This window comes from Monodon monoceros, unplaced genomic scaffold (assembly GCF_005190385.1).
Source record: "Monodon monoceros isolate NGI ecotype Baffin Bay Population unplaced genomic scaffold, NGI_Narwhal_1 Super_Scaffold_2, whole genome shotgun sequence".
NCBI classification, from domain to species: domain Eukaryota; kingdom Metazoa; phylum Chordata; class Mammalia; order Artiodactyla; family Monodontidae; genus Monodon; species Monodon monoceros.
Genome location: NW_021703776.1, coordinates 25,935,490 through 25,952,122, shown reverse-complemented (window position 1 = coordinate 25,952,122; position 16,633 = coordinate 25,935,490). Strand labels below are relative to the sequence as shown.

The 16,633-nt window shown below is 37.2% G+C and overlaps 1 protein-coding gene across 1 annotated transcript in view; it reads left to right on the top strand.

Annotated features, from left to right (window-relative positions):
* The first annotated feature begins 209 nt into the window (after positions 1 to 209).
* SEMA3E (semaphorin 3E) overlaps positions 210 to 16,633 on the top strand; it is a 106,320-nt gene continuing 89,896 nt past the window's right edge. The window contains exons 1-2 of the mRNA XM_029233841.1: positions 210 to 370; positions 15,121 to 15,180. Of these exons, the coding sequence (XP_029089674.1) occupies positions 275 to 370; positions 15,121 to 15,180 (156 nt within the window). The 5' untranslated portion in view covers positions 210 to 274. The remainder of the gene's footprint in view (positions 371 to 15,120; positions 15,181 to 16,633) is intronic.

Sequence of the window (16,633 nt, the reverse complement as noted above, 5' to 3'; positions counted from 1 at the left end):
GCAATTTTCAAATACACAATTAAGTATTGTTGATGCACTATATATTTTTAATCTTTTTGAGTTATAAATTTTAAAGACTTTGTATTTATGATAAAATGAATGTTAATTGCGCAGTATTAATAGGTATGAAAATAGAGCCATGAGAAAAGTGTTATAAAGGTATTTATATTTTCTCTTGTGTTTAGTGTACATTTTCTTTTGTATTTCAGAGCTCTTGGATCTAAACAGAACGTCAGTCTTCCATAGCCCTTTTGGATTTCTTGATCTCCAGACAATGCTGCTGGATGAATATCAAGAGAGACTCTTCGTGGGAGGCAAGGATCTTGTGTATTCCCTCAGCTTAGAACACATCGGCAGTGACTATAGAGAGGTATGGAAACAGCAAACTATATTTCAGGAGAGAAAGAAAAGGAGTAAGGGAGATAGCTTCTTGCGTGGGTTTTACTTGGACTAGATTTTTCATTGTCTTGGCCATTTAATATTCTGAGTGATAATATTATTGAAATAAAATATTCATTCAAATTATTTTGAGAAAAAGTTATAAATGGTGGAGAATGAACTTTTCTAGCACACCACAGGTCTCTGTGTCCCCAAAAGACTTCTGATTGGTGCACTGGACGTTTCTCTTGCCTGATGGCCCTTGTCACCACACCCACTGTCCTGACACCTGGGTTTGGAATATGCTGACTTAAAGTGCCTTTAGGCCTTATTACTCCAGAAATCCCATCCTGAAGAAATACGGATGTGTGAACTCAGTATAGCTAACTCATGTGTTTCTGTTGGTAAGATCACTAATTCAGGTGGATGCTTTTTAAACCTGAAGGATTAAAGTATTAAAATAGGCGAGCACCCAACTTTTCTGAGAAAGATTAACTGTAAGAAGAAAAATGGTTCTTATAATCAATGCTTATAGAGTTGAATTGAGATAATACGTTTCCAGAAATATTGATATATCAACCTTATATAAAACATGCAGAAATATTTATAGACCATAGGATATTTTTGGCATAAATGTATGTATTACATAATACATTTTCTTTATAATTTACATATTTATTTTTATGTTTGTCGAAATGTACGATGTCCATATTTTTTAAAGGCATTTTAAAAAAAATGTTTCATAAAAAGCAGCATACCTTCATCCCTGACAGTTCCTCATCTCTAGAGGAAATCATGTAAAACTCTCATTTCTTCTGGTTCTTACCTCCATATGTCTAAATAACATTTGTGTACTGTTCTCTCTTGGTATTGTTAATTTTAGATAATATCTCTTGACTTTCTGTAAAGGAAGATGAGGATTTTAGCTTTCTTTTCTGGCAGTACCGTAGCTAAAATATCTGCACTATTTCACCAGCAGCCTCTACTCAGCTGCCTGGTCATCTTCCCAATAGAGCTGTACCACAACTTTTAGCTAAGTAATAACTATTTACATTATTATAACTGGGAAAATGGATCACACTTCTTCCCGCCACCCCAGATGAAATACTTTCCTCTTTGTTTCATTTGCTTAGATTACTTTTACTCATTTTTCACCAAACTTTCTACCAGAGTATGGCTTTCCAAATCAGTTTTTGGTTTTTAAATGAGATGCGTCCTTCCTGATTTTCTTGTTAGCCCAGAGTTGAACTTCAGCATCATGCTGGAGCATCCCCTCAACCTCCCACTTGTGTGATATTCTTTCGTAGTTTAGTCTGACATTTTACTGAAACACACCTTCAATTAGCTTGCTGAAGAAAGATCCAAAGTAAACTTTTGAGGTTTTTTTAATGTTTAAAAATAATATTTTTCAGACTCCACACAGAATTGGTAGATGCATGTAAAATTCTAGAATGAAAGTCATTTGCTCTAGAATTTTGAGGATAGTGTTCCATTGTTTTCAGACTTCGAGTATAGCTGCAGAGAAGTGCGATACCATTCTAATTTCAAAATTTTATTTATAAGCTGTTTCCTGCCACCCTATTCCCCTAATCCTGTCCTCATGCCCTTCTATGTTTTAACATTTTCTCAAATTTTCTTTAAGGTTTGATCTGTTTTTCATTCACTGTGTTGAGACACAGTGGGCCTTCTGCAGGGGAAAGCCTTGGCCTTCAGCTCTGGAAAATGTTATTATTTCTTTGATGTTTTCCCTTCTTTTCCATTTTCCTCCTGACTCTCTTTCTGGGACTCCTATAAGGCAGAGTTTTGTTCTCAATTGTCTGGCCTGCTGTTTATTATGCAGACGTTGAACGATTTCTCCTGATTTCACCCACACCCACCCCTTTTCCCATTTTCAGAAGAGCCCTAGATTTCTAATTCCTGAGAATTTTTCAAGTTCTTTTTCATGAATCAGCTTGTTTATTGGCTCCCTTCACCTTGCAGGCATTTAGATTTCAGCTTTTCTCGTGTGGAAAGCCAGTCAACACTTGTCCATATGTTGTAGAACTTCCAAAATGTTGCTAATATTTCTTTGGTATCTCCACTCAAGTTTTATTTGTCCTTTTTGCATTATGTCCTTTGGCTACTATTTTAGTTGCAGGATGAAGTGGAGACACATAATGTGTTTAACTCTTTCCTTTTTTTTTTCTATCATCCTTAATTTTATTTTCCCTGCAGTTCTCAAAAGAGATGATTGCTCTCTCTCTCTCTCTCAATGTCTATCTAAAATATATATTATAAAATTGTATATGTATTTATATATATATATAACATAAATATGCAATATTTGTATTATACACACACACATCATTTTTGGGGATTTTTTAATTGAAGTATTGTTGATTTCCAATGTTTCAGATGTACAGCAAAGTGATTCAGTTATGTATATATGTGTATACATATATTCTTTTTCAGATTCTTTTCCATTATAGGTTATTACAAGATACTGAATATAGTTCCCTCTGCTATACAGTAGGACTTTGTTGTTTATCAGCTTAATATATAGTAGTTTATATCTGCTAATCCCAAACTCCTAATTTATCTCTCCCCCCACTGCCTGTCCCCTCTGGTAACCATAAGTTTGTTTTCTATGTCTGTGAGTCTATTTCTGTTTTGTAAATAAGTTCATTTGTGTCATATTTTAGTTTCCACATATAAGCGATATCATATGCTATTTGTCTTTCTCTGTCTGACTTCACTTAGTATAATAATCTCTAGGTCCATCCATGTTGCTACAAATGACATTATTTCATGAGTAATATTCCATTGTATATATATACTACATCTTCCTTATCCATTCATCTGTTGATAGACATTTAGGTTGTTTCCATGTCTTGGCTATTGTAAATAGTGCTGATGTGAACATTGGGGGGCATATATCTTTTCAAATTGGAGTTTTCGTCTTTTCCAGGTATACACACATAAATCTTTAAGACCATCAAGGACCTCCTTTTTCCAGACAAATTCAATGGATTTTCCTCTCCCTTTTTTGGATGGTCATTTTCCTCCTAACTGTGGTGTTCACCACGTGGCCCCCTTCTTTCTCTCTCGGGTAGGTCATCTGCACACTCCAGTTCTTTGAAGGAATAGCTAAGCTAGGGGTGGTTAGAATGGAGGCCATGGAATAATCTCTGTTATGGGATGATTTCCTCCCCCCAACCCCTAATTCATATGTTGAAGCCCTAACTCCCAGTCCTGAGAATGTGACTTTAAAGATGTGATTAAGTTAAAATGAGGCAATTAGGGTGGGCCTAATCCAGTCTGACTGGTGTTCTTATAAAAAGAGGAAATTTGGATACATTAAAGAGACATCAGGGATGTGTGCCCATAGAGGGAAGGCCATGTGAGGACACAGTGAGAAGGCAGCCATCTGCAGGCCAAGGAGAGGCCTCAGAAGAAACCAGAGGTGCCAACACCTTGAACTTGGACTTCTAGCCTCCAGAACTATGAGAAAAGAAATTTCTGTTATTTAAGCCACCCAGTCTGTAACATCTTGTTATAGCAGCCATAGCAAACTAATAAAATCTCCATATTAACATTATAAGTATGTGAATATGGAAAGATCCTTCAAGGGATCCGACACCCAGAAGATTAAGAATCTTTGCATTAAGGAAGTAGTTCTTAAATTGCTGTCCTTCGATCTGGATCCTGTAACTCTCATGGAGTGGGTCCCTGAAATTCACATTTATGACATGCTTTCTAGATGACTTTTATGTACACAAAATCTCATAACAGTTTTCCTGAGCCCTCATTTCCTATGTGGAACTAAGGCCAGGAGTTAACAGCTTCCCACTTTGATGTGATTCTGCTTTAGAGTAGGGGAAATTGAATAACCTACTTATCTTTGATTGTTTTGGCCTAATTGTACCCTGAGGCCTTTAATGCTAGAAAGACTGCTTTAATGGACGAAATGACCTGTGAAGACTATATAAGGATAAGAAACCTGGAGAGTGATGAGTATTTATGAACTGCATCTTAGGGAGCTAAATAGAATAGTAGCTGGCTGTTGAAGCTTCAGGGTTCCATCCAGCAAGGATGTCAAGGAAAGTAGCTATACAAATTATTAAATTGAATAACTTTGCTTCATTCAAGGGTAAATCCTTGTTTTGTGGGGCCTGAAGTATATACAGTTTGCTGGGCCACTTCAGGAAATATAATTCAAACTTAAATTTCAAAATTGCTGACGCCCCTCCCAGGGCCACAGAAGGGCTGGGTACTCGTGAGGAATTCTGAGAGGTAAGCTACATTAACTCTGAGGTGACTTCACCCCACCTGCATTTGTTATTTTGTACTTTTCTTGCCCATTTCCACAGAATGATTAGCAATAAAACTCCACATAGACGTTCTGCATTTATTTTCAGTAACAGCAGAGTTAGACAAGGTCTACTTCATAGACAGTCTGTTTAAAAAAAGTAGACTTAAGAATGAGAGGGCTTCCCTGGTGGCGCAGTGGTTGAGAGTCCGCCTGCTGATGCAGGGGACACGGGTTCGTGCCCCGGTCCGGGAGGATCCCACATGCCGCGGAGCGGCTGGGCCCGTGAGCCACGGCCGCTGAGCCTGCGTGTCTGGAGCCTGTGCTCCACAGCGGGGGAGGCCGCAGCAGTGGGAGGCCTGCGTACCGGGGGGGGAAAAAAAAAAAGAATGAGAGTTGGTGCCTCAGTGCTGTCCAGGCTCTGAAGATGTGATGTTTCTGCTTCTTGGCCAAGTTCTCCTCCTGTCTTTCCTGGACCTTACTCCTTCAATTATTTACCTGTTATTATATCTTTAATCTCTCCTGCTTTATCTTTGGGTTTCTTAACCTCAATACTGTTAACATTTGGAATAAGTCTAGGTTGGAGCAGAGAGTGTCCTGTGCCATTGTAGGATGTTTAGCTGTATCCCTGTCTTCTATCCAATACACTCCAGTAGAATGCTCCCCCTGAGTCATGATAATCAAAAAGTCTCCAGACACTGTCAGATACCCCCCGGGAGGCAGAATTACCTCAGGTCAGACCACTGTGTCTAGCCCATCATTTTATAAGCAGGATACAGACCTCTCATTTAAAAAGTCCCACCATAAACGTATACCTACTTGGTGCTACCACATCCCTGCTTCTTCCCCTGGGATCAGTCACCTTGGAAGAGTAGCCAAAGCCCATTTTCCCCACTTTCTCACTTTCCATTTATTTCTTAGTTTTTAATATCTTTTAAAATGTAATATGTGGGGCTGCCCTGGTGGCGCAGTGGTTGAGAGTCTGCCTGCCGATGCAGGGGACACAGGTTCGTGCCCCGGCCTGGGAAGATCCCACATGCCGCGGAGTGGCTGGGCCCGTGAGCCGTGGCCGCTGAGCCTGCGCGTCCGGAGCCTGTGCTCCGCAACGAGAGAGGCCACGACAGTGAGAGGCCCGCGTACCGCAAAAAAAAAAAAAAAAAGCTATCCATGTTTAAATTGGCTTTTTGGCTTTTTTTTTTGGCCGCACTGCATGGCATGCAGAACTTCCCCGATCAGGGATCATACCCATACCCCCTGCATTGGAAGCACGGAGTCTTAACTGCTGGACCACCGGGAAAGTCAAAAATCTTCCTCATTAAATTTCCTTTCAGTCACTACTTAATTTTACAGTTATCATTTTGTATTGAGGAAGAACTTCCAATCTAGATCATCTGAAAAGGAATGTACCTGTTTCTTCTCATATTCTCCACCCCCAATTTATTTATACTTAGTGCAATATCAAGATGTGGCCAAAAGAGATAATGAAAGTTTATTATGTTATTATTAAATTCTCTAGTTAGCAGCTGTACACTCAGCGATATTAAATGTTTTTTGTTTCTGTTTTTGTTTTTTGCGGTACGCGGGCCTCTCACTGTTGTGGCCTCTCCCGTTGCGGAGCACGGGCTCCAGACGCTTAGGCTCAGCGGCCATAGTTCACAGGCTCAGCCGCTCCGCGGCATGTGGGATCTTCCCGGACCGGGCCACGAACCTGTGTTCCCTGCATCGGCAGGCGGACTCTCAACCACTGCGCCACCAGGGAAGCCCTAAATGTTATTTTTACATGATGCATAGTTGTTTGAACTTCAGTCTGGTGAAATGTAATTCGAGTTAAGTCTAAGGGGATTTAAATATATGCATGCAAAATTAATGAGTTACGGTTTTTTAGCGTTAAACATGTAATTCATAAAAAACTATGTATGTTAAAAATATGATCAAGAAAGGGAAGCAAAGGAATAAATACAGAACATCCTGGTATATTGCTAGCATTTAAGGAGCATTTGAGAGTAAAATTTACACAATTATTGAGTAATTCAAGCAATTCTTAAAAAGAGGATTTAAAAAAACTTTTCCTGTGACTCTAAAATATTTCAATAATATATGATAATATTTCAAAATGGTGAATAATAATATTAATTAGTAAACCAAAACTAGTAATGACTTAAAAATCCCTCTAGATATTACACAAAGTAGAGTTTTTTCATATAGCACGTAACAATTATTGAAAACATTTTTGTGCTGTTTTCCATATTCCATGAGAAAAATTTATTTCCTAATTCATATTTATCAGGTTTATTTGTATTACCATGAAGAAGCATTAGCCGTGGTACCTTTATTTGTGTTTCTTTATTGGTTGAAAGTTTGTCTTCATTCTTTCTGATCAACATTTCATTTCTAGAATGAGATATAATGGATCAACAGCTACATTTTTTTTTTTTGATATTTGACAGAAAGAGCCAACAGATTATTTTTTTTGTTTTATTTTAACTTATTTCCATTTGCAGATATTATAAGACCTTTTGAAAAGTAGCAGAATGTAATAGCAAAGAACACGTTTTATAGCCAGACTGCCTGAACTCCCGTATCTGGTCCAGCACTTAGGAGATGAGTGATCTTGGTCAGCTTATTCCATAACTCTATTTCTCAGTTTTCTCATCTGTAAAAGAGAGATAATCATAGTATTTATCTCACAGCTTTTATAAGACAGTTTATTGACTTATTAGTTGCCTACGCCAGTGCCTGAAACATAGTAAGTATTATCCAGATATTTGCTCTCATGGTTATTATCTAGACAAGACATAGAATCAGCACATGATTCCTATGTGCTGCCGTTTCTAACTGAGGTAGAAGAGTACTGCATATTTTTAGAGACGATTCAACCAAGTTCTAGAAACAGTCATGGAGATACGAAGTATGCAGAGATGAATAAAACAGTCCCTACCCTAAAATATTTCTAATGCAATGGAGAAGATACATACATACACATCTGTCACAGGTAGCACAGTTTGAATAGAACTATAACAAAGGCCCAAGTAAAATGCTAAGAAAGTATACAGAAGCTGGGAGTTGAGGTTTCCTGGAGGAGGTATAATTTAAAATTGGACTTTGAATCGTAGTTGGAAATTTTGATTCACACAGATAGGTAGTGGGAACAGAGAGAGTACAGGGAAGAAGGTCAGACATTTTAGAGCACTTTGAAGTAATGACTTGGCTGAAGTAGATAGGTGAGGTGGGGGCATGAGGGTATCAACAGGGTAGAGTGAGAGTTAAGGATGGAAACGGGGTTTAGACCAGATCCTGAAGAATACTGACTGCTGTGCTGTTGAAACTTAATCTTCTAGGCAATGCAGGAGCCAGTGGGAGAGTCTGAATACGTGTAAAACACAATCAGAATGGTAGTTCAGCATGACTGCTTTAGCAGCAGCATGTTGGGTGAATGGAAGGAAGAGGAGAATAGGGCCATGAGGCCAGTAAGTAGCAGTTAGAACTTAAAACCAGGTTCACTTGTCCTAGAAGCCTAAGGTCTTTCCACCACGTCACGGCGTTGAGAAGCAGGCTGCTGCTCTGGTGTGAACTCCGTGTCTCCCGAGGTGGTCTTCCGTGTACTGTTAGTTCTGCCCTTTGTCATGAGGTGTTTCTTTCCTCTTGCTTCTTATTCCCTTTGCATGACTAACGTTTACCTTCGTAATGGTTAAGAGACTAGTGGAACAGTTAGTGGTTGGTGACAGTAGTGGAGGAAAACCACTGACAAGTGCGAGAAGGAACTGTCTCCCCCTTGTTAACTTAACGGCAAAGTTGAGTGCCCCACGAGGCTCCGGTATTTCAACCACAGGTGAGGGACTAGCTTGTCCGTCTCCTATCGACATAGCCCCTTGCAATCTGTGCACATTTGAGAAGTACTGAGATTCCTGAAACACAAATCAAAATTATTCTCAGGGAGGTAGCAATAGTAGTTTGAGGTATAAAATCTTCTTTTCTTGTTTCATTTCATGAAGAAATCAAAAGTGGAAATGTTTGTTTATTTAAGCTGTATTTTATAGGACGTCATAAAACATTCCATATTTAGTAATAAATATTCACTTTAACAAATTTTCACCCCTGGCTTTCTCCAAGTTTCTAAATTTCAGCTTTATTTTTCTAAAATTACTCTCACCACTATTATTTTAAGCTAAAGTTACACTACTTAATTTGGATATCTCTAAATATAACTCAGTCACTTCTGTTTGTAAAAATATTTATACTTTTCTCATTTACTCAACTTTACTGAATCCAAGGTGAAAAATAATGCTTGAATTTTAGAATTTAATTTTTTTAAGTGAGAGAAAGGCATTTAAATCTAATTTGCATATAAAATGGCAAATAGTATTTCACATTAATGATGGCAATTTAGTAAATTTCATCCATTAAAAAGGGCACACACAAGGCCAGAAATGTTTGTGTCATAATAATAGTGTTCTAATTCAAAAGCTTTGGATTATAAACATTTCAAGAACAAATCTTGTCTATAGTCCAAAAGATTATAATTCTGGTATACAAACTACTTGAATAATGACAGCCCTTGTAATTAAGTATAAAAGCATAAGCAGTAAGGATAACGTGTCAGGTTAAAACTACCATTTATAAACCATTAGGCCTCTTTTAATGTGTTATACTCAATCTATTTTCTTGATTTTAATGACATTTATAGGACCTTTCATTAAAATATACATTGATGGACACTGGCACTATATATAGATATAAAATATATAAAGAAAGACTAAAATATAAACAAACATTTTTCGTTAGAATAATAGAATTAGGAAGAGAATATTAGATGAAGTTATAATAGTGTCTTAATCACTTAAATGTATTCCAAGGAAGAGAGACTTATATTACCTGGATCATTTTATTTAATTTTTTTCAATAAAAAAGGAAATAAGTTTTTTAGACAGTTAAATTATTGCTTCTTTGTTCATTTGTTTTTGCTCTCCAAAATCTCTGAGTGTCCTAACATCTTGTAACAATAGAATTGTTAAATCCTTAATCCTGGTGTAATTAGGAGACTCAGTAGGGAGTCCGGGTAAGAATTACTTTGTAATTTAATTTTTATTTTATTTTATTTTTCTCCTTTGAGATATGCAAGAATAGTAAGTGGCCTGTTAAAGTGCATTGGAACAATTAAATTATATTGTAGGAGTGTTGTGATGAAATGATGTGTATTTAACCTTCTGCTTTTTGTACCTTTCTCAGTGCAGAGAATTTGGAAATGTCATTACAACCCTGTTGCTTAACTGCCTTTAAAATTGTTTTATGCAGAACAAATAGCTTAATTTTATGGGTTTTTGTTGATGCTATACTCTGGAGCAGAACCAAAAGGCATCCTTACTGCCAGAACAAATGAGGAAAATCATTTCCCTTACTGTCTTGGCAGAACATTTGTACATGATGGCTTTAAAATAACTTTTGATTTCCAGTGAGATCATTCTCTTATCTTTTCTCACCTGAGTGGACCTTTGAATGCAGTCCTGAGCCTGTTAAATTTTGTTTAAAAAAAAAAAAAAAAACCAAAGCAAACTAATGTATAAACAACAACAAAAGCAAAACTTGAGTAAATATATAATGACATTGTTCATTTGGAGAGTTACCCTGTGTTGCACTTTAGTGGTGAGTGTTCATAATTTAATCTTCCACCTCTCTCCCTTCCATGGACCCAGAGTGATCTGGTTAACACCCTTTTCTCTACCCTCAGAAATCCTGCCAGTCTCTCAAACTTGCTAAATCCTGCAGGATTTCCTCCCTGATTAGACTGGAAAGTTACTTGTCTCATTTATTTGACACTGCTTGCAGCATTTTCATGTCAGTGAATCTATATCTCACACTTTATTGTAGGATCCTTTACTGAATTGACTTTTTGAAGAATGTGATAAAGAAATGTTGACTGATACAAGTCTGCCAATAGACAATGAATGAGCAGGGATTGCATTTAAGGCCTTATGCCAGGTAGGCATTTTAGGGCTGGGGCAATAAGTCACTGCCTTGCCCTCTGTAACTTATAGCCCTAATAAGAGAGCTGAAGTTGAGTATACATATCATTATAGTCATAGATAGAAAAAGTAAGAAAAGCAATATAGAGGATCAAAGGAGGGAGACATACTATCTGTAGAAAAAGTTAATCAGGAAACGTCTTCTAAGACGTGCCTGAAATAATGATTTCATTATTCCTAGAGCAACTGCCACTATTAGGTTTGCTGCTAGAAACAACACATGTTCTGGCAATCCTAGAAAAGCCATGTATTGTCTTCGCCACCACATAATATATGATCTTTTGTTTGTGTCAAGAACTGTGAAGGGTCTGAAATTTTACCTTGCTTTTAAGACAACAAGTTAGCCTGTCATAGTTTCATTGATGCTGGCAGAAGACAACGCCTGGGCTAGAGACAGAGGACTCTGCCACTCACAGGACAGCAGGTAGCATGAGCCTCGTGTTTCCATCTTGTCTTTTCCTCTTCAAGTCCCATAGGGGATGGGCAAAGCAGCCTAAGTAGACGCTGTACACACAGTGATTTTGTGTCATACCCGCTTTACCAACCTCCAGCTCAGAAAACTCCCAGTCTTACAAGGGATTTGCTAGCAAAGCTGTCCAACCTTTGCCCAGAGGGAGACATTATCTTTATTATCCTGGTCAGGAAACAAATCTTCTATTTGCCCTGAAGGGAGATTCTATCTCTGTCTTCCAAGGCTCTTTGAAAAGATAATGTGGAACAAAAGCTGTCAATAAAGTATAAGAATCCTCTAGAGAATTGCCCCCCAGACAATATGTTCAAATAGTCCCCGAAATAATCCTCATGAAGCAATGATTGAGGAGAAAGAGGTAATACGTTGAGGTGGTTGTATTGTCTGGATACTATTTCAACATTGAAAAGCTGAACTTTGGTATATTTTTCCAAGGAATTAGTTATCTAATACTTTGAAATTGTAGAACTACGGTTTAAAGAAGTCACCGTTTTACATAATGATGAAAAATGAATAAAAAAAGATGCTAATATTCTAAGAAGAAAAGTGCTGCATCTCATAAATTAAAGGTGTTAAGAATATAAAAGCATTATTCTGCTCTACTGGTGAGGTATTCTCTGATTTATTCATGTCGGTAAGCAAATTAGTCATGAAAATCTTTCCAATGATGGATGATCCTAAAATGAATTTGTATTTTGAATTTGTATTTACACACACATACACATTCTAGCATATCCTTTTGAATAATTTATGCATCCACAGTAAAATTATAATTCCAAAACCAAATTGAATCTCAAATTAGAATAAGTTTTAGAAATCATCTGAGAAAACCTACTGCTCAGTGCCTGAATTTTTTCCAAAATAAAGGATCAGTGAAGTTTATAAATTCTACAACTTCACTTCCAGAATCCTATTGTCAAGTGGTGTTGGTAACCCCCCTCAGGCTGATGTTAAGCCTGCAGTCGGACCTGACATTGTCTTGTTTATGTGATATCTTTCCTGAATCATATATGATCCACTGATAGATCTACTGCTATAATGAAGCACATTGATTCTAGGGTATTCTGTGTGTGCTTTGGACTTCTTAGTTGGTTTTCTTTTATATCCCTACTTTTTTCCTTTTGTCTTTTTTCTATGTTGCAACGTAACAAAAAGCGCTTGTGTTTTTATTTAAAAGTTTATATACTGCACTATGAAAGCAAAGGAACACATGAATGCTGAATATTGTTAGTAAGAAACTTAGGGGGCTCATTACACTAATAATAACATCAGAGTAATGTCATACACCTATAGTTCAAACCCTAGAGTGCTTACTCCTATGATAATAAATTTAGTCATAAAAGGATCACCATAATCAAATGCTCTTGTCACCACTTTTATAAATCCCCAATATTTTTCATGTGTCAGGGCCTGGATTTGACTACGTAATGTGTGAGTTAAGTGACAAACCTCTTCCCCATCTAGCATATAAATACCTAACCTGATATTGTATGGGACACAGCTTTTTTAAAAATCTTAAATTTTGACCATATTTGGGATTCAAACATGTATATCAGATTTCAAAAACTAAAATGCCTACAGGGGCCACTCAGGTAAAAGAAAAGTCTGAAGAGAATCAGAGAGTGCCTGTCCCAATGAAAGAAGACTTCAGACTCGACTCCAGAAGAATGGTGCCACATAGGAAGGCATGCCTGTTGCTTGCCTTTTAGATCTTTCTAGAGACATTGTAAACCAGGGCATGTGGATCCAAGGCACAGGCCTTTGGAGGCTATGAACAAAAAACTATAGGGGGTTCTGGTGAAAGTCAGCATCGCTCAAAATAGAATTCATCATCGCTGACCAGCAGAGCCCATGAAGATGATACATTAGCATGAGAAGGTTATCCCATGGAATTCAGAAAGAGACGCAAGAAAGGGAGCAGATTGAGCTTTTTCAGTCAGGGGAGGGGGAGTGATTGATCCAGCAGGTGAGGGGATAAGCTATTAACCGGGAGGCTTTTAGATCTTGAGGCACAGGAAACATTTGAGAACTTACCAGTTGCTACAATTACTTAAGGGGATTGTATACCTTGGTTCCCACCCATAGATCTGCACTGTAGAGTTGGACAGAGAAATATGCGTTTTTTTTTAAAAAAGAAGCTCCCAAATAATACTTAGGTAAAGTTCTGGTAAGGATTAAATTAAATGTTGAATCTGAAGTGCTCAGTACAAAAGTTAGAAAGCTGACAATGCCAAGTGTCAGTGAGGATTGCTGGTAGAGTATAAACATGTCACCATCCTGGAGAGCAACCTGACACTACAGTAAAACATTAAATGTATGCTTCGCTAAGACCCAGTAAGTCTGCTCCTGGTTATACATACCAGTGGTATTCTTATACAGATCCCAGAGGGACATGTACAAAGATGTGCTGCTGCTTTTGGGAGGGGGGGGGGAAGGGAGTGGTTCTTGTCAATAAAGTACTTTATTAAAACAAAACAGACTATTGTGGTAAGAAGCCTTTTCCCAAAGTAGCTTATACACCATCACTTGTGGTGTAGTCACTGCAACTGAAATGAGCTGTTCATAGAGATCATAAACATTAAAATTATTCCTCTAGGTTTTATTGGGAGAAGATGTGCCGATGTTTGCCGTGGTGGAGATTTGGAGACAATTTGGGTGTCCTCATTGGGAGAGTAGAAGAGGGAATATGGGGGATCCATACCCCAAATATTACAAAGCAGTTAGAAACAACAGACTGTATGTGTACATAGGGCTTTGTATAGGGGTCTTCAAAACCCAGTTCTTAGTATAAAAGATGAGAAAGACTTTACATAAATTAAAATATACCATTTACATAAATTAAAAAATGCACAAAAAGCAATATACACTTTATAAGAACATATGCAAACAACAAAAAAACTGTTAGTCTTCCCAGGAACAATTTACAGTGATTGCCTACTGGAGGGATGCAGGGAGAACATGGAGGGGGGGAAGGGAAGGAAATAAATAGATAATTAAAATAAGAGAGGGACCTTTTAAGACCAATGATAATAATGAGCCCTCAGTTGCATAGTATAACAAACTCAAACCTCTGCACATGAGTTTATAAAGTAGAAGAAAGAAAAACTAAAAGTTCTTGCCACGCTGTCTGGCACATGGTGTGATTAATCTATCATTTAAGCAAAAAGAGGAACAGAAACAGTCTGAGAAAAGAAAAGGATAGAGAAAACCATTGCTTGCATTCCAAAAAAAAAAGTACTTAATGATTTCTGCCTGTGGTCCCAGCAAAGTGCTAGGCACTATTTGAGATGAAAAAGAGGTATTTGATATATTCTCTCTTCAATGAAGAAACCAACAAATTTGAAATACAACGAAAATTTCCTGAAATCCAGTGGGAAACTGGTAGAGTTAAATAATGTTTTAAAAATAATCAAAGATGTTTGTGGTGTATTTTGAAGTGATACATTATAAACAAAGGATGAATTATAAATTCATTCATTATAAATCCTTTCATTCTTTTGTGCACAAATGTTATTGAGAGTCCACCACACCAGGTTCAGTGCTAAGTGGTAAAAATGCAAAGGGAACTTAAGGAGGTTCCTGGCCTTTGGCGGGCAGACAAGTTCAGGAGAGAGATTGGACAGCAGAGGTCACAGCAGGTTAAATGCAGAGCAGTGCTGGTTGAAGTATGGGTGGCCTCTAAAGGCCTGAGACTTGAGATGAACCTTCAGAAAGATTAAAAAAAATAATAATAAGTAATAATAAAGTTTAGCATAAAATAAAAGCTAAAAGATAAGTGTCTTAATTTGGCAAATAATGCCATAAAGAAGATAAAGTCTTGCTTGATCTTCTCAAAGAAGGAAGTAGAACCAACAAAAATAGAACAAAATAAAATGTATTGAATTGCAGAAGAAAAATGAAATGGTTTTTCCGTGTGGTTTATTTTTATATGCAGTTGCATAACAGTCCATTATCTTTTATTCCAGATACACTGGCCAAGTACAGCAGTAAAAACAGAAGAATGCATAATGAAAGGAAAAGATGCCGTGAGTATTATTCATTGTAAATTAAACAAATCATCAATTTATAGTCATGGTCAGTGACGAAGGACTGAATCTCTAACCTTTTATTTGCTCCTAAAACACATATATGCAATTCATTTCAAGAATAAATATCTATCTCTCTATATATCTATATATTGATATATACATATATATATCAATATATATGCACACATACATACATGTATATATACACATGTATACACATGCACATATGATATATACATGTACATTTTCTATATATATAATTACTTAAAAATTAATTTCAGTGTAGAGGTAGAGTAGGGCACCAAGGTACCATCTAGATCTTGGTTTTATTTTGTCTTATAATATTTTAGTCAACTCAGATTTATAAATTCCTTCTAGTCAGGCTTATCTCCTATGTACTGGGGACAAAAATAATTTCAGGTAATTTCTTAATTTGAGGAAAAGCTAAGCACCGTCTTTGTGAGATTTCATCTCACCCTGATTAGTAAATTAGAAACAAATGAAGAAACTAAAGGAGAAAAAAAAAAAACCTTAAAAGAAGATGGCAAAGGCAGTAAACATGCTTTATATATTCCACATGTTTTGAGGATGTCTCCTACTGAAAGAATCAATATTCCATCTCTCCATAACTTCCTGCAGCGTGTGAAAGGGAAGAGGTGGTCCAGCAGCAGCGGCCCTGCCATAGTTGCTAACACACGAGTACACGGGTGAAAGGACTTTTCACGTGCTAGGAGTAGCTGGCTGACGACACATTTCACAGCTTTGGAGGAAGGCATGCACAGCTCCTTTTGAAAGTTGACTCATCCTTTTTTTCAGTAAGAAAAAAAAATACCGTGTAGAAATCTAACACACATTGTACCAACTCCTGATTCTTGCAGCAACTGGGTAACAGCGAAGGGATGAGTCAAGACATTCTTGCTGCCTTAGTCTACAGCGTGATGCTGAGTAATTGAACACATTCACAGGCTGTGTCAATCTAAGCCCACCCGAGCCAAAATGTGGTCTAATCGGCTTACTCAAGATGTGACAGTTTCAAGAGATGAGAAGCAGGTGCTTATAGCAATATGAAAATAGGATATTAGATTTTCCCAACTCTACGGGTCATATACAGACTAGGATGCTGCATGAAGGGGAAATTAAAGGAATAAGTCTATCGGTGTGCCCCAGGTAATCGGTTCAGTAGTGTGTTACTTGTTCTTACCAAGGGAATGCTATATTCTGAATCACTTACGATGAGATAGTTCTGCTGGCTTGTTCATCCTAATACTGTTGTATGAGAGAATTTAAAAGTCAGAATCTGACCTTATAAAACATAATATGTACTGACTATTGCGTGTACTAATGTCAAAGTGATATTTAGCAATAAAAGGGTTTAGTATTTCTCTCATAATTTAAATGAACTAGCAGTACCTGCTTTGCCAACAAGGTATTTGCTAAAATTAATTTAGCC